At 34.4% G+C, this 17,293-nt stretch overlaps 3 protein-coding genes across 4 annotated transcripts; all 3 read left to right on the top strand.

Moving 5' to 3' along the window:
• Nucleotides 1-7: 7 nt before the first annotated feature.
• On the top strand, nucleotides 8-6,670 carry LOC101252149 (uncharacterized). The gene is made up of 11 exons (XM_004251481.4): nucleotides 8-291; nucleotides 1,875-2,120; nucleotides 2,561-2,770; nucleotides 3,533-3,613; nucleotides 3,720-3,806; nucleotides 4,145-4,240; nucleotides 4,363-4,416; nucleotides 4,586-5,487; nucleotides 5,577-5,625; nucleotides 5,710-5,749; nucleotides 6,280-6,670. Exons 2-11 carry the CDS (start codon nucleotides 1,887-1,889, stop codon nucleotides 6,426-6,428), a joined length of 1,902 nt encoding a protein of 633 aa, XP_004251529.2. The 5' UTR covers nucleotides 8-291; nucleotides 1,875-1,886; the 3' UTR covers nucleotides 6,429-6,670.
• Nucleotides 6,671-9,477: 2,807 nt separating this feature from the next.
• LOC101256949 (putative late blight resistance protein homolog R1B-16) lies at nucleotides 9,478-14,101 on the top strand. Of its 2 annotated transcripts, none has more exons than XM_010315373.4 (3): nucleotides 9,478-9,610; nucleotides 10,583-13,404; nucleotides 13,718-14,101. In XM_010315373.4, exon 2 carries the CDS (start codon nucleotides 10,592-10,594, stop codon nucleotides 13,394-13,396), a length of 2,805 nt encoding a protein of 934 aa, XP_010313675.1. In that variant the 5' UTR covers nucleotides 9,478-9,610; nucleotides 10,583-10,591; the 3' UTR covers nucleotides 13,397-13,404; nucleotides 13,718-14,101. The 2 variants fall into 2 exon arrangements, with proteins under 2 accessions (XP_010313675.1, XP_025884563.1); XM_026028778.2 differs by having other exon boundaries at nucleotides 9,490-9,610; nucleotides 10,073-13,404.
• Nucleotides 14,102-14,706: 605 nt separating this feature from the next.
• On the top strand, nucleotides 14,707-16,287 carry ERF-F6 (ethylene response factor F.6). The gene has a single exon (XM_019211697.3). It carries the CDS (start codon nucleotides 15,363-15,365, stop codon nucleotides 15,942-15,944), a length of 582 nt encoding a protein of 193 aa, XP_019067242.1. The 5' UTR covers nucleotides 14,707-15,362; the 3' UTR covers nucleotides 15,945-16,287.
• The last annotated feature ends 1,006 nt before the right edge of the window (nucleotides 16,288-17,293 follow it).

The raw sequence follows: 17,293 nt of genomic DNA, 5'->3' as shown, positions 1-17,293 counted from the left end.
ATTTATTGAATTCATCAAGATTAACGGGGTCGAACCCGCAATTTCACTCACCCAATTGGTCAGCCGTAACTTCTAGATCTTTCGCGCGTGAATTTACGCCAGCACTTACGTACCAAAAGGAACGCACACCGCTCATGTTAAAATCCATCCTGCATAAATTTCTAAATTGCACCGCTCCCTTGTTCTTCACATCTTCAATTTCTTCCCCAAATTTGAAAAAAAAAATCTCATTTTTGCGATTGATTATTCTCATAGATCATCGATCATCATCAATCTCTCGAATCAGAAAAGGTAAGAATTTTCAATCTTCTCATTTTTTTTAATGTAATTTTGCAGCTAGTAATTTTTAGGAACAAATTTGCTCTGAGTTTCGAACTTTCGAGGTTTATTTCGATTGATTGCGTGTTGTTTGGATGCGAAATACTTAGTTATCGGCTTTAATTGAGCTACAAGTAGCCGGAGAATCACGAGGTCTCAGGTTCAAATTTAAGCGTATAGTCAAAAATATTTGATGATTTGTTTTTCATCTGTTTAAGCTTTGTAGATAGAGATAAAGTTAGTAGGTAGCTATGATTAGTCGAGGTGTGCAAGGTATAGACCAAATACAACTTTTGTGAAAAATGAAAATTGGTCCAAGCTTGATAGAGGAGGAGAATTTGGTTAGTTTGATGAGGAATATGAAAAAAAATTAAATTTTGATGAATAATACTTATGTATACTGAAAATAAAGTGGAATAGTAAGGATTCATATAGTCGATTCAAGTATCAAGTCGTACTAGTTTTGAGGTTGCGCTGTAGTTGATGGTGATTGATAACTACAATGTTATCTATTAGGTGTTTTTTCAGTTTAGTATTTGATATTTTAGCTTAGAAATGGTTGCTGCCAAAAAAAGTAATTTTTTTAGGTGTTTGCAACAGATAGTAGCGTGTGGATGTTTAAAGGATTGAAGGTGATAACTTGTTTAACAAGACGGAAATTTTATTTGAGTATTACAGATTTATTAAGGGAGGGATAAAAGTGACTTCTTCATACTGCCAATTTACATGAATAGGATTACCCACGTTCACTGGAGAAATCTATCAATCAGCTATGCTTTGACCCTATATCTGGATGGTATCGGCTATACGAATCCTCTTAATACTTCTCTCCTAAACCAAATTAGGGGTTCCGTAATTCTAGGTGATCTGAGTCTCACCTTTAACGCAACACTATCTTATAACTTTTTTCCATCCGGAGATCAAAGAAATGTGTGCTGAAATTTCTTGATGTAGAAAACTGAATTTTCACTTGACCATATTGTTAGGAAGGCTCCTTTTTCCATTGAGCCGTTGATTTTCAGTTTTTCCCGACAGAAGTTGTTATAGCAGTACTCTAGGTAGGATGGATCGGTATTTGGATTTTCTTTACCTTTTAGGGGACATGTAGTATTACTGGTGGGAATGTTGTAGTATTGTATTGTATTGTATTGTATTTTCTTCTGTACCAGCTTGGCACAAGTTTAATAGGAACGTTTACTTATCAATTAAAAAAAAAGCTCAGCGGATAACTTTAACTAAGGTCATTATGGAACCTGGATTTTGGTGTTCTGAAGCATTATTAAGAGAGGTTTCTAAAAATGCATTTTGTTGAACTACCTTCATTCCTCATGATTATCTTTAGCTGACTAGATTTTAGTTTACATGCCAAAAAAAACACAGCCTTCATCGAGCTTCTATACATAGAATTCTAAATACTGTTTGTGGCTCAGAATGCAATTCATCAAAAGAGAAATAGTTTAAAAGAAAAACTAATTGGTTGATACTTGTGGTTCTCTTATTTAATACTAGCTAAATTTTTTGTGTTTGATGATGGCTTACTTGTATGCTATTATTAGATAAAGAAATCCATGCAGCAACAGGAGACATGTCGATTATCTGTTTTATGGAGAGGAACGAAGTTTAGTCTGGATATGGATCCATCTGCTACTCTCAAATCACTGGGGGATGAATTGCTGAATCTCACCAACGTTAGAGAAGATACGATGCGCCTCATTGTGCCTACTAATAAAAGTTCAAGACTCTTGTATCCTTTCTCTGAAGAGCACTCCTACCTGAAATTGGAGGCAGCATCCATTCTTGAGGTTTTTATTTATCAGTTTATGCTCTAGTTCGTGAATTAACTTAACTAACTGTTGGACTTGCTATCTGCTTGAATTCTGGACAGGGCTTATGAACTTTTGCTCTTTTAGTCTTTGTTTTGATGGATTTGTTTGTCCTTTTGTTTTTATACACTATTGCTGATTGTTCTGCTAAAACATTCCAACATGACGCTTTATTTTTAGGGAGTTAGCTTGATAAATATCGTAAAAATCATGTAATAATTCCCACCCTTGGAATTAGGATTCGGCTTCAGAAACTGAATTGAAGGAGTTGTAGCCCCTAAGTTAGTTTTGCCAAAGGCACGTCGTGAAAAATACATTTTAGCAGTTTAGAAGGTTTGAGTGCACTTGCATTCTGAAATATATCTTCTACTTCTTTGTTAACATTATATATACAGCTGAATAAATATTTTCTGTTTCAGGGTAAGTCTATTAGGATGTTGGGAGTGCCCAACGATGAAGTAGATGACATTTTACAGAGTGCAAAGGCAGACCTCAGGATTGTGGGTTTTGATGAAGAGGAAAAGAGATTGAGACGAAGAATCTCAAATGGGCTTCAGAGTTCACTAAAACTTCCACAAGGGCCTTATGTCTTTGGTGATTTTCGGACACTCCATCTTCCTGGTATAGAGGTATAGCCAACTCTGGGAATATGTAACCACTATCATTCTCTATAGTTAAAGCTTAAAAATGCAGCCGGACGAATGAGTAAACTAATGTTTCTAATCTTTATGGATTACATGCAAAAATATATTGACATATCCCCTCTAAATAAAAGGAATAGAATAATAAAATGGATTTATTTTTAAAAAATCAAAAAAAAATTGCAAATCTGCCATTTTATTCACTAACAAATTTCATTCAATGAAGTCGTTGGACTACAAACTTTGGATTTAATGGGTATAATTTTTTACTTTTTATAATATAGTTTAGCATATACAAGCCAATAGTAGCAATAGTATGCTTCATTTTATCCTCCGTAAATAAAATTATGACTCGTATTTTCTTTCCTCGTGAATTTTATTTTAAATCGTTGAGGTTAAGGTTCTTCGCATAAGGTTAATTTGAATAAAAATTTGCTTTTTTTGATGCATGAATTCCGTTAATATGAACCTAAGTTATTTGTATTTAAATAATGGACAAAGAACAAACTTGACAAGTTTTTGAATACTTAAAGGACTAAAATCGGTAAGTTTATAGTTAAGGGACTAAAAACCGGTAAGTGTATAGTAAAGAGACCAAAATTGATAAGTTTTTGAATAGTTAAAGGACTAAATCCTTTAAGTCTATAGTTAAGGGATCATTTTAGACCTACTCACATTGTTAAGGGACTATCTATGTCATTTTCTCTTTTATTTGACGGCCAATTTATGTAGTCTTCACTTTGATTTCAGTTGAATCCTCCTGCTTCAAAAGCTTTAAAACTAATGCACAAGCTTGCTGCTGATCCAGGAATTGTTGCAATCATGAATAAGGTAAGCCTAGCAAGATTTTTCATATATCAGCTTAATTATATATAGATTACTTTGTTGATATCGGCTATCAGTTGTGGTGAACTATCGTTCATTGGACTTCTTGAAGCATCGCTGGCACGTAGGAATCATGACAGAGATGGCACCAGAAGGCTATGTTGGTGTTAGTCCTGAATGCATTCTTGGCTTCAATAAGGTGAGCAAACCCTTTCTTTCTCCGTCTCATTTTATGTGACATCCTTGGACTAGGCACGGCGTTCAAGAAAAATTTAAGACTTCTGAGATTTGTGGTCTAAAAAAAATTCTTAGATATTTGTATGGTTGAGATTCATTTCATTAAGGGTAAAAGGGAAACTTTAAAGTTAAATTGTTTCTAATTACAGTAAGGGGACATTCTTTTGGGATGGACTAAAAAGGAAAGGGTGTCACATAAAATGGGACAGAGGAAGTATTACTTTTTGATTTTCTGAGATGATAATTTTTTCAGGTTACCATTTAAAATTATCTTGATAATTTTCTGTTGTTCATATTCAGAATCACGGCGAGGAGATATCACTACGTCTTCGTACAGATGACCTCAAGGGTTTTAGGAAGTATGATAGCATCAAGAAGACACTCTTGCATGAACTTGTGGGTGGTCCTGTCTAACTCTTTGTTGTCCAACTTAAAGATATTTGAAAATCTAAGTTCGTGCTTTTGAGTTTCATGATGAATTCTGATGTGCCTCTAACTTATATTGTTTCCTTTTTCAGTCACACATGGTACATTCTGAACATGACATGAACTTCTATGCTCTGCTTAAGCAGGTAAAAGGTTATTAGTCTCTTTTTCTGTCCGTTGCTTCCTTATTCAACAGATGTTTAATCTAAAGACTGGGACGGTCCTTTTTGAGCCGCTAAACTTGATTAGTTCTGTTCATCTTTGCAATATTCTTGTTAAATGTGCAGAGTTATTAAGAATAGATCTCTCTTGCAGCTTAATGAAGAAGCTGATAAGTTGGACTGGACTAAATCAAGAGGTCATAGTTTGAGTGGTCACAGTTTGCAACACTATGAAGAAGATGAGGACAGCGATAATATAATTGGGTTATCACATAAACTTGGAGGACAAACTTCAGTTTTCAATGCTCGAGCATCTTCAGTGGTTGCTGCCTACAGCCGTTTAGCACAGGCATCCACCAACCCCTCAGAAGCAACTGTAATGTGTCAGGCCTCTAATGCTGGTGACTCAGTGCAATCCAATCATGTAGATGTTCTAGTGGAAAACCAACTGAATGGTGTGAAGGTAGCTAGTGTTGATGTCCCATCTGATGATCAAAGAAAATCAGAACCTGATCCTGATGATTGCGAGACTGGCTCTCCTGTGAAAGATGAGCCTCGTATGGACCTTGATTCTGATGATAATAAGATGAGAAGTCTTCCGCCTCCTATGGAAGCTAAATTAAGTGAAGAACCTGACCCGGATGATTGCTCTGCAGAAAAACACAATACAGCAACTCCTACTTCTTTGGAACCTGATCCTGATGAGTGGACTATGGGGATCGAAAAGAAAGTAACAGATGGTCAAAATAGCCATGTTTCTTTGGGGCACCATGTTAATGAGGAAGAGAGAGGATCTTTTACACACACCAACCAAGATGATTTTCCTGAAGGTACTAATATGATAGAGCCATGTACTAATGATAAGGATATAATACCAGATGGGGTCTCTAGTATAGTGATTGATGAGCCTGATCCAGATGACCAGGAATTGCAGAGGATACAAGATCCTGTTGCCATCATTTGCAGTCGACTGCAGAAAGCAATAGGTGCATTGAGATCTCAAGCTACTCCCTTCGAGGTCTCTAGGGTAGTGCAAACTATATTGAAAATCATAAGGTATGTCGAACATGAATCTGCCATTTAGATTTGGAATTTTTGTCATTCATGAGCTTTGGATTTAAGTTAGCAACGGTACTGTTTCGTAGGAATGCAATTGAACATCAAAATGAAGTGAAATTCAGAAAGCTGCGGAAGGTGAATTTATTATGATGGTCTTGATTTAGTTTTGTCTAGATTTCTCTTAATTTGTTCATCACAATTAATTGGTGGATGTTGCAGGCTAATCCTCTAATCCAAAGGGATGTGGTGAATTATTCAGGTACATGTTCTTCTACTCTATCTATTGCAACTTATTTCCCTTATGCGAGATTCCTTACCCGACAGTTCTCCTTCCCATCCCCTACTTTCATGTTACCTTCAGAGATCTTTCAGCACTGTTACTAATCCAACATAGATACATTTTCTCTGCATTGAGAAACCCTTTGTCCACCTTTGAATCGATACTCTGTGATCTCCCATCTTAAATCAAGCTAGTTTAACTGACCAAGGCTAGGTTTGGTATCATTTTGATATCTATTTAGATGAAGTATTTGCATGGTGGTACTCGTTATAGATGTTATTTGCAGAGGTTCAAAATGTATTTGGTGATCCCATGAAACATGCAACACAAAGGAAATGTATCAACATCATTATCAGACATCGTTTATCTTTTGACGTGAACTTTACTAGTACTAGTCGAAGTTATATGCTTCTCGATCATTGAGTGCTTCTTCTCCTTACCTTTGCATGCTTGTTGAGCATCTTTAGCTGTAAATACTCAACAACCTTTGTCCTCCTCTGTGGTTGCAGCTGCAATGGAGATCCTGTCTGTGATTGGATTCAATGAAGACGCTATTATCGACGAAACTGGTAGAACAGAAGCTTATTTAGTCCTCAAAAGGAATGATCCAGGATTATTGTGGCTTGCCAAGTCTTCCCTTGAAGCCTCCATTGCCTAGAGGACTTTGTACTATATGTAAAATTGATGCATTTGTTTGTGAAAAGTCTAATAAAGGATGAAGACAGTTCTTTATGTGGTATTTGAACATTTTCCTGTGTTGTAAATCACATTTTGAAATTGACCATTTCCTTGTACATATACATACATCCTTATAAGAAACTGAAACAATTGTACTTCTATTTATATAATTGTCTAGTTTACTTCAATTTGAATAAATTATATTTTAATATTGCTTTATAAGATTGTCTTCAATTCTTTTGAGATGTTTTTAAATATTTCAATCTCAAACGGAAATAATTAAATTTTAAAAATATTGATTAACTATGAATGTCTTCTAATCACTATAATATTAGTTTTTGTAGTTAAAAGTATTATGAAATATTATATAAATAAAGAGAATAGTACTCTAATTAGCATATTCCATTTAGTAGAATTTTAATTTTATTTTTATACAATTTTAGAATAATGTGGATTATTTATACAACAATTGTTTTATGGAAAAAGTTCATAAAACTATAATCAATAAAAGAGAATTCAACAATTATGTTATTACGTAATCTACAACAAATTATATATATATATATATATATATTCCTATCTTACAAAATATTACAAGAAAATGTTATATTGTCAATTGAGTAAGAAAATTTAATTATTAGCAAATTATATTTAATTAGAGTATTTAAAAAAAATATGAGAAAAAAAATAATATATATATATATAGGATAGATAAATGTAACTCTCTTTTCTAAATTTTGGTTTTAGATTTGATTTTAAGCCATACATTTGATTGAATTTTCGTTTTAAATTTAGATTTTAAGTCATACATTCTATTGAGTAGTCAATATGTGTAACTATATTAACAACACAAAAATCTGTACTTCTTCTTATTTTCGAATACATCACTCTTAGAGAATGTATCGAGATGCGTTGTATCGGTCGTTGAGTGATATATCTAAAATCGAAACGTGACATTTCAAAATGATGAATGATGTATTCGAAATCACGATATGATTGAAACGTTGAATAATATATCCGAAATTCTTAAATTTTAAGGAATTTTTATAATTTGAAAAAGAGTAGGACTCTTTAACACTATAAAATTTGTGAAAAATTTACATTTTCATGGATTTGATTTTCATCGATCTTTTCTTTTGTTGAATTTTTTTTTAGTACGTGACATACACTATCAAGAACAGTTACCTTTTTTTCCTATTCATATTTTATATTCTCTACAACAATCATTGGGATGAAATCTCGTTAAAAATAAAAATACTTTATCAATAATGTTCTGGCATAAACTACCAAATCAATTACTCTTTAAAAAAAGAAACATTATATATATATATATATATATATATATATATATAAAATCAAAGTCTTATATATAGCTTCAACTAGAAAATTATATGCATTATTCAAGTTTAACTATTTCAAGGAGCTTCATAAAACTTCTTCCAATATTTTTTTTATATAAAAGAAAATTACTGAAGCTCGAACACAAAATTTCTAATAAACGGATGACGAAGTCCAATTTTTATTTATAATAAATTTTTAAGTTAATTTTTCTTTTATAAATATTGAGCATAAAAGATAATACTCTCCACTAAATTGATTTTAGGCCATTAGTTTTATTGCGCCGCATCTGAATTGAACATTCATTATCAGACAATAATATTGTATACATAAAGAAAAACACTGCTCGAGATTTATTTTATTATAAATATATATATATATATATATATATATATATATATATAAACTCAGATATTCTTAACGAAATTGATGATTTCGCCATTTAATTAATGACCAGCAACAAATTCTGTAGAAAATTGTTCAGTCTCATAGAAATCTTTAAGAGCATCAACCCCAACATCATCATTTTCATGGTTTACTTCTACTTCTTCTTGTGTGGGCCTTGATTCTACATGGGCTTTTGTTGGACTTGGGCCTGCCACCTTAAAATTGGGCTTTTGTGTTTGGGCCTGAACAAGAATAGAAGAACAAACCAAGAATATTAGGACAGAAAATACAAGAATTGATCTTCTTGTTCTGTCCATTTTATGTTTATTTTTTATTAAAAAAATAAAAAATAAAATGGGTGGGGAGGGAGTTTGATTGATTTTCTTTGTTAATTTGGTGATTAAAAAAAGTTGGAAAATGTGAATTTAAAAGGAGGAAATTGTAACTGTTTTTTGAGGAAATTAAGGAAATGTTTCATTGGTCTTTAAGTGCTTAAACTAATGCCATTAATTTATCTAATAATACCAAACCAAAAAAAAAAAAGTAATGGAACGGTAAAGGTTACTTTCATTCTTAACCAGAGATTTAAGTACGAATTTAGGAAATAGAATTTTCTTTTGATAAAGAGCACTAAAACCTCTTTGAAAGTAAAGTTGAATTGATCGAAATAGTGAATTTCAAACACCAGATATTTGAAGCAACAAAAATAAAAGTTTTCTTATACTAAAGAAGCATAATACATAAACATGACTCTTAACTTGACATCAACTGAAAATTATAATATTTTACTTTGGGTGTGAACAAATAGATACTTAAACTTGTATAAAATTAAACAATAGACGCATTCGTCCCACATGACAATTTTGTATCTTATGCGTATTATAACATTTACGATACATGTGTATACTTATTCAATTTTATATAAGTCTAGATGTCTACTTTGTACAAACTCAAAAGTTGAGGGCATAAATATCGGCTAAAGTTAAGTTAAAAGATATATTAATATATTATACATACTAAATGTTAGAGTTTGTATTACATAGTCAATATTCTGTTCGAACAGAACAAATTATTTTTTTTTTGTATGATACTATTTTTATTTTATTCTGTTATAAAAAAAATTGACATTGTTCTATATTAGCAAAGAATTTTATATAATATGTAATTTTGTGATTCAAATCTGATATACACCTCGTTAAAAAAACTTTCACATATACCCCTATCATTGATAATAAATTTGACCATTTTGCCCTTGTCTTTTTTTAAAAAAAGAATATAATAATTTAGTGGTCAATGAAACTCCTACCAAAAATTAAAGTCACAATAATGTATTTTTCTTGATCATGACTTGTCAAATGAAGCATTGAAGGGTCTATCTTGCTGCTTTTTTTGCCTCCTCCTTTTTTCTTTATCAAGAAATTAAATCATTGCTATCAGGTAAACTTTTCTTATAAATTTTGCTAATATTTTTCAATATTTTCACTTTATTTAATAGTACTACTTATTAGAAGTAATTTAGATGTGTACTATCTTTAAGATTGTTGAAAATCATTTGATAAAGTAAAAGGATTACTACCTGCAGGGGAAGATCCATTATTTGAACTTTATGGGTTCGGAATTGAGATCTAAACATGTTATTTGTAGTTCTATAGTTTTTTTTTATTATTAAAACGACCGTGGTGTCTGAGACAGCTTGCGTGTATCTGTACTAATTCCATAGTAGAGAAAGAGCTAATATTTTAACTTTGGGTTCTACATTTTGGAATTGATGACTTCAAGTGATAATTGTTGGTTATAAATCTAATATGTGTCCATATTCAATGAAATTTTCAACACGAATACAATGTTTAAGCAAAACCTAGTGAGTTTCGTGCTTCTAGCTACGCTATTGTTCCACAGGATATCTGTCACTTCCCACCAGTAACATTATGGACAAAGGATAGGATAGATGGAAAGAAATGACGTTAGTGTTTTTATCTGTATTGGGATTTGAACTCGAGATCTCGTAGTTCTCAAACCACTTCGTTGACTAGTAAGTCGACTTTTTGTTGTATATAAATATGTATAGAGTCTAAGCAAGCCAAAGATATTGAGCTCGGATGAGCTTAAGATAGACATTAGTCATGACTTGTGAGCGTGTTTTCATTGTCGGTGTATATAAGTTAAAAAACTCGTTCTTCTTTTCCAAACACCTCAGAATTGTTCATTTCTTGGATTTTAACTCATACAACTGTTAATATGTATGTTGTTGTTTACTTTGTTTCGTAGTTAGCGGGTTAAGATTACTATAGACTGTGTTACCTGTTATTACGACTGCATAATACATCTGTGTGTTGTCCCTAGAAATAACTAAAGGAAAGCTGCTCCGACGTCTAGTTTGATCATAGTTTGTTTAATGTAATTTCTAAGGAAGAAGAAATGGCTTATGCTGCTTTAACCTCTGCTGTATGCTCGCTCGAGTTGTTCATGCAATGCAATCATCCATTACTGAATAATCTTAAGAGGAAAGAACAAATTTTGTCACTAAGCAAAAGAATTATTGCTTTTCAAGAGTTTTTGACGGATTCTGAAACGATAAAGCATAGGCATGAAAGGCTGAAAATGTTGGAAGGAAAGATCAAAGAGAAAACATATCAAGTTGAAGATATTGTTGACTCGAAGCTGAGAAAATATTTTGTGGCAAAAAATGCAAATTACCGAAGAAAGGCTTTCGAAGTCCTATGTAGGAGGTTGCAGGTAGCAATTGAAGAAATGGAATTCATCAAAAAAGAAGTGACGAAAATTAAGGGTGACAAGATTAGCACTTTGAAGTTTCATAAACAGGTTTTACCGGCTAGGCATATATCGACAAGTAGTCCAGATGTGCAACAAAAACCTGTTGGTTTCCAGGAAGACTTGGAGAAAATAATTGATAGGCTCAGAGGTGGGCCTTCTGAACTAGATATCATTTGTATAGTCGGAATGGCTGGTATTGGTAAAACAACTCTTGCGAAGAGAGCATATAATGATATTTCTGTTGTTAATCGGTTTGATGTTCGTGCTTGGGTAACTGTTTCTCAAGAGTATAGAGAAAGAGACATTTTATTTGATCTCTTTTATTCTGTTGTTCCTCCAACCGATGAAATCAATCAAGAGAGTGACAAACAAAATGCTGATCAACTAATGACTCGTTCTTCGAAAGAAATATATGAAAGAAGAGATCAAGAAACTGCGGATCGAGTGAGAAAAAGTTTAATATGCAAGAGATTTCTTATTGTTGTCGATGACATGTGGAGCACTGATGCTTGGGACAATTTGAGCAGGTTGTTTCCTGATGATGATAATGGAAGTCGTATCATTCTAACGAGTAGGCTCATTGATCTAGCAACTTATGTTAATCCTGATCGGCAACCTCACCGACTGGATTTTCTAGACAATGATGAAGGTTGGGAGCTACTCCGTCGGAAAATTTTTGGGAAAAGAGGATGTCCATTTGAATTGGAAGAGATTGGAAGAAGTATTGCAGAAAAATGCCAAGGACTACCTCTAGCAATTGTTGTGGTTGCAGGGCATCTCTCGAAAATGAGCAAGACTACTGATTGCTGGAACAATGTTGCAGAAAGTGTGGATTCCGTTGTGAATCGTGAGCCAGGGCAGTGTTTAGACATACTTGCTCTAAGTTACAGCCACTTGCCTCAACATCTAAAAGCTTGCTTCTTGTACATGGGAGCATTTCCCGAAGATTTTGAGATTCATGTGTGGAAGCTGATCAGGTTGTGGGTTGCTGAGGGCTTTCTTAATGCAACAGGTGTTACAACCGTGGAAGAGATAGCTGAGGAGTGCTTGGAGGATCTTATTGATAGAAGTTTGGTTTTAGCTGTAAAGCGGTCTAACGGAAAACTCAAAACATGTAAACTCCATGATATCATGCGAGACTTTTGCTTAGAAGAAGCTAAAAGACAAAACTTTCTACATTTCTTGAAGAAGCAATCCCTTGATGTTCTATCAGAGGGCATAACAGCTCTGCGTCGAGTTAGTTTCAATTGTAGCACCATCTTCTCAAGTTACTCATTTCACCCCACTGATCCTACTGTTTCATTTTCTCGTTCCCTCTTGGGATTCAATGTTTCTCAAAGTCCAATATTTTCATTTCCTCAAAGTCCAATATTTTCATTTATGGACTTCAAATTGCTCAGAGTTCTTGATATTCTTGATATCAATTTCCAACATTTCCCTCAGTTTCCTAGTGAGATAATGCAACTTGTTAATTTGCGTTACCTTGCATTGGCCACTAGTAGTGAATTCCCTCCAACGGTATCACAATTTTGGAGTTTGCAGACTTTAATTCTTCATGTGTATTCAAGAAACTCGACTTTGCCTCGGGAGATTTGGAAGATGCCAAACCTCAGACATCTTCATATTAAACCAAGCATCTGTTTGCCAAGCCAAACCAATGAAGAACGTAACGGATACAATTCATTGGTCTTGAATAACCTACAAACACTTACCAACATTACCCTTGCAGATTGTACAACAGATGTCTTCTCAAGCACTCCTAAGTTGAAGAAATTGGGAATATGTGAAACGGTCGAGTATACTTATCCAGTCCAGATTCCGTGGAGTGATTTTCTTTACACGTCTGAAAATCTGTGGCCTTATTGTAGTGATACAATATCAGACTTGTGGTCAGATTGCCTTAGAAATCTCGCTCTCCTACCTCAACTCGAAGCATTAAAGATTGTTGGGTTGAGAGCACCTGTACAAGTACCGAAATTAGCATTTCATCTCGATGCACTTCCAGAGAATCTCAAGAAGTTAACTTTGAGCTTCACCTACTTGCCATGGGAGAGTATGACCTCTCTTTGTAGATTACCGAATCTTGAGGTACTCAAACTAAAACCTTATGCCTTCACAGGAACAAAGTGGGAACAAGTTGAAGAGGGATTCTGTTCTTTAAAACTGTTGCAGATCGAGATGTTTGATTTAGAGCACTGGAGTGCCTCAAATGATCATTTTCCTGTCCTGGAACATCTAGTTCTTAAGTGTTGTCTTCACTTAGACAGCATCCCTCACGATCTGGGAGATATTCCGACTTTGCAGATAATAGAGCTGGAAAATTCAAGCCAATCTGCAGTGCTTTCAGCGAAAGAGATCCAAGAGGAGCAGCAAAATATTGGTAACGAAACTCTAGAAGTGCAACTGGAGAGAAATTTCGGGAGAATAAATGCTGTTGCAACTTCTTAGTCCACCAGGCAAGTAGAGAAATGAATTTATTACAAGTTTTGCATGTTGATTTCAGTGAAAGGATGAAAATGTTATTTATGTACTACTTTAACCCAATAAATCTATGTTATTCAAACTCTTCAAAAATGTTGTCATGTGCTTGTTGAATCCTTCGAAAGTAGTGTAGTTTTAGTGGATCTGATAAGTGCGGGACAACATTTTTGGAGAGTCTGAGCAACATAGCAGAAAATCAGGTTTTAACTTATTTGCTTGTTTGGCTTCATATCTTGATGCTTGCTCGGATAGCTTATTCTTGCCATTGTTTCACTGATCCAAAAGCAGGATGAATAAACCAAGATGACAGGCAACTCATGTCGAAAGTAGACAGTTTCTCAGTGTAGAAGTCGGAGTACCATACCTGAAATCTAGTCTTTGCAGACTGCTTATGCATTATATCAGTCTAAGTTGCGATCAGATCAAGAAGTTTCATTGTGGATTAGACATTGTATTCACATCAATTCATCCAGAAGTTTATGTATATCGTTGAGACAACGATTTGCATTTTATTGTTATAACAATGTGTTGAGTAGAAATAGCTCATCTCTTATATGTCGATGATACGATTGTGACATGTGATGCTGAGTGAAGCAGTTAAGACATTTTGAGATTGATTCTCACTGTTTTTGATTTGTATATTAACAGGAGAAAAGGTCTATATTTGTCTTACCAGTAGTTTTGGGGCGTGTGTGTAGCCTAGTAGTCAATAAAGTGGTTAAGAATGATAAAGTCTCAGGTATCAGTTTCAATATAGATAAAAACACTAGGTGATTTTTTCCCGATAGGTTCTAACCTTGGTGGATAGAGTTAACTGGAGAAATCTAAAAGACAAATGCCCCATACAAAGTGGTGAGCGACACACGAAAATCTATGAAGTTTAGGGTTTAATTGTGGTCTAAGTGTTGCCTTTGTGAAGTTTCAAGTGTCTTGAGAATGTCAAAATCACTTATTGCTGGTGGGTGACATAAGATTCGTACGTTCATTTGGTGGACAATATGGAGAGTAAGATGGAAGGGACTTACATTTAGATTCAACGTGATCTTTGACAACAATATGTTGACTCATAAATCTCATCGTGTCAAGTCAAACCTCACACTTAGACAACTTCATGTACAACTTGGCCTTCCTTTTATGTATGTAGGACCCCTCCTCAAAAGAGTCAACTTACCCTCACCAAGATCACGAAGCTTCTTTAATTTTAGATGATGCGAATCCAATCTCATCTCGTGAACTATACCTATAACTTGCATAAAAAAAAGAATCATCTTCAGTTCGAGCCTTGTTATTCTTAAGGTTAACACAAGTTTTCCTACTTTATTGAATTTTTTTTTTAATGACTATACCAATAAAAGAAAAGATTCAATTTAACTCTATTCTGATCTTGATAGACATGTTAACTGAGACACATTGCTATTGAGAGATTATAAATATCCCACACAATCCGTCGAGGTAAAAGAAAATATTCAATTAACCCTGTCTTAACCTTGGCGGACACGGTTACTTAGTACATGTTGCTCCATGGACGATAGATATCAGATATTGGTGAAAGTCCGAAAGCTCGTCCGAACGCAACGGTAAAAGTTAAATATAGTTAATTTTTATTTTTATTGAATTCAAATAATTGGTGATTGGAAAATTTGAAAGTTGTTGATTGATTGGTAGATACTATTCATAAATCTCTATCCACCAAATAAAGCAAAGCATATCCCAAAAAAAAATTAAAAATAACCAATAAATAAATAAATAAATAAAATTATATCACAAGATGAACTCTTTTCCCTTTTCTTCTCCATTGCGTATTTTTACGCTTATCAACTTCATCTCTATGGAAAATAATCATAAAAAACATTAATTTACACAATTCCGATCAATTTAGTGGCCGCCGGCGACAATTTCCGACAACCCCATCTCCTATTTTAAATTACCGGCCATGCCCCGTCGGAAAAATCCGGAGATAAATGGATCAAGATCCGTTGTTTTCCAACAGTCGGTGATTGAGCCACCTCGTTATAGGGGTGTACGTAAACGGCCATGGGGTCGATTTTCTGCTGAGATAAGGGATCCGGTGAAAAAAGCTCGTAAATGGCTGGGAACGTTTGATACAGCGGAGGGTGCTGCACGAGCTTATGATACTGCTGCAAGGTCTTTTCATGGAGCTAAAGCAAAAACTAACTTCCCAGTATTGCCTCCTTATGGGGAGAATCAATTTGAAAATCTTCAACAATCAAGGCCGGCGTCGAGTAGTATGAGTAGCACGGTGGAATCATCGAGTGATGCGCGTGCATTGTGTAAAACGATGCAACCGCGGATTGAAATTCCCCGCCGGATTCCGATGGGGGAAGGTCATAGTGATTGTGATTCGTCGTCTTCTGTGGTGGATGGTAATTGCATTGGCGGCGGCGGTGGCGATGATGATCAGACGTCGTCGTTTTGTAAAGATCCTCTGCCGTTTGATTTAAACTTTCCACCTCCCTCTGATGATTTTCAAATCATCACCCCTTTGTGTTTCTAGTTAATTTTGATGATTATGATTGAAAAAAAAATAACTTTTTTTCTCTATGTTTTCGTTTAATTCTGAATTTTTTTTCTTGTTTAAAATGTATCGATTTGCTGAATGATGATAACCAAATGTGTTTTTAAGTTATGCATAGCTTTTTGTAGTTTTTTCGTTGAGCTGAAGGTCTATCGGAAACAGCGATAGGGGTATGGTCTGTGATACTTTACCCTCATCAGACCTTACATTCGGTATTCGTTGTTGTTCTTGTTGTTGCATAGATTAGTGTACTGAGTCATGATGTAATCTGTATTAGAAAAGATTGTATCTTTACTATTGAACACGGGATCTGATTATCGAATTTGTATCTGTCTTTTGATCTGCTACTGCTTGATGCAAACAGAAAAATGAACACTTAACATTCATAAGTGAATTATCACATAGGAGATATTCTTTTTTTGTTCAATCTCTGCATTTTCTTTGAGTATTTAAGCATTGAAGCAGTGTTTCACCTTGCTTAATGGGATCTTCAGCGTCGTCATCAAGGCTCTTAAGCCATATTTTCCCTTGCCAATGAGTATAATTCTCAAGGGGCGACACTAAACAGTTAGCGTTTCACTTTATGGTATTTTTTTTTTCAGTTTATTTATCCATATATATTCGTTGTTCATGCTTATAACTATAAGTTTTAGACTACACATATATATTTGTAAATTTTCTTCATTAAAGTCCATTCTTATTTGCGGTTTCCGCTTAAAGCCCCAATGGACCTTGGTGCTTTTGTGTGTTTCTCCTTTGGCAATACTGATTTGAATGTGGAGGATATGTACTGGCACGGAAGAAGATGGAGTAGAGGCTTCCAAAAGATTTCGCAGCCAAGAGAAAGTAAGACCATTAAACCTTTACATCTTATTCTTACATATGGGTATTATGAATAGACAAACTCAATCATAGCTGATTATCCTCCTATCGAAACTTGGAATTTAGGGAGGCAACATATGTTGTTGTTAAGAAACAAAATGTCATGAATGAACTTTGAGATTGTAGTAAGGTGAACAATTTGAAGGATAATAAGGTAAAGAACAACCTTTCTCCAACAACAGTAACATACCCAATGTGAAGGTAGGGTGGGGTGAGGTGTACCACGACCTTACTCCTACCTTGTGAAGGTAGACACTAGACAGGTTGTTAACGACCTTCCTCTCCCCAACTCCCTAAAGAAGCAGAAAAGTGATGGAAATACAAGTGAATGGAAAAGATAATCTGTAGCTGAGAATTAGTTGTAGAATTGTTCAAAATGTTGTAGAGGTGTAAGGTTTTATATTTATCAAACCCCTTCCATGCTCCGGTCTAATCAACCACCAAGG

Source organism: Solanum lycopersicum, chromosome 12 (genome assembly GCF_036512215.1).
Source record: "Solanum lycopersicum chromosome 12, SLM_r2.1".
Lineage (NCBI taxonomy): Eukaryota > Viridiplantae > Streptophyta > Magnoliopsida > Solanales > Solanaceae > Solanum > Solanum lycopersicum.
Note: the sequence above shows the minus strand (reverse complement) of the source record. Positions and strands in the feature narration are given on the sequence as shown.

Bases quoted from the DNA above. Each gene is read 5' to 3' on its own strand.
- LOC101252149 (XM_004251481.4), top strand. From the start codon at position 1,887: ATGCAGCAACAGGAGACATGTCGATTATCTGTTTTATGGAGAGGAACG. The intron at 4,417-4,585 runs GTAAAAGGTTAT...TCTCTCTTGCAG, and splicing joins TCTATGCTCTGCTTAAGCAG to CTTAATGAAGAAGCTGATAA. The intron at 5,626-5,709 runs GTGAATTTATTA...TGGATGTTGCAG, and splicing joins AATTCAGAAAGCTGCGGAAG to GCTAATCCTCTAATCCAAAG.
- LOC101256949 (XM_010315373.4), top strand. From the start codon at position 10,592: ATGGCTTATGCTGCTTTAACCTCTGCTGTATGCTCGCTCGAGTTGTTC.
- ERF-F6 (XM_019211697.3), top strand. From the start codon at position 15,363: ATGCCCCGTCGGAAAAATCCGGAGATAAATGGATCAAGATCCGTTGTT.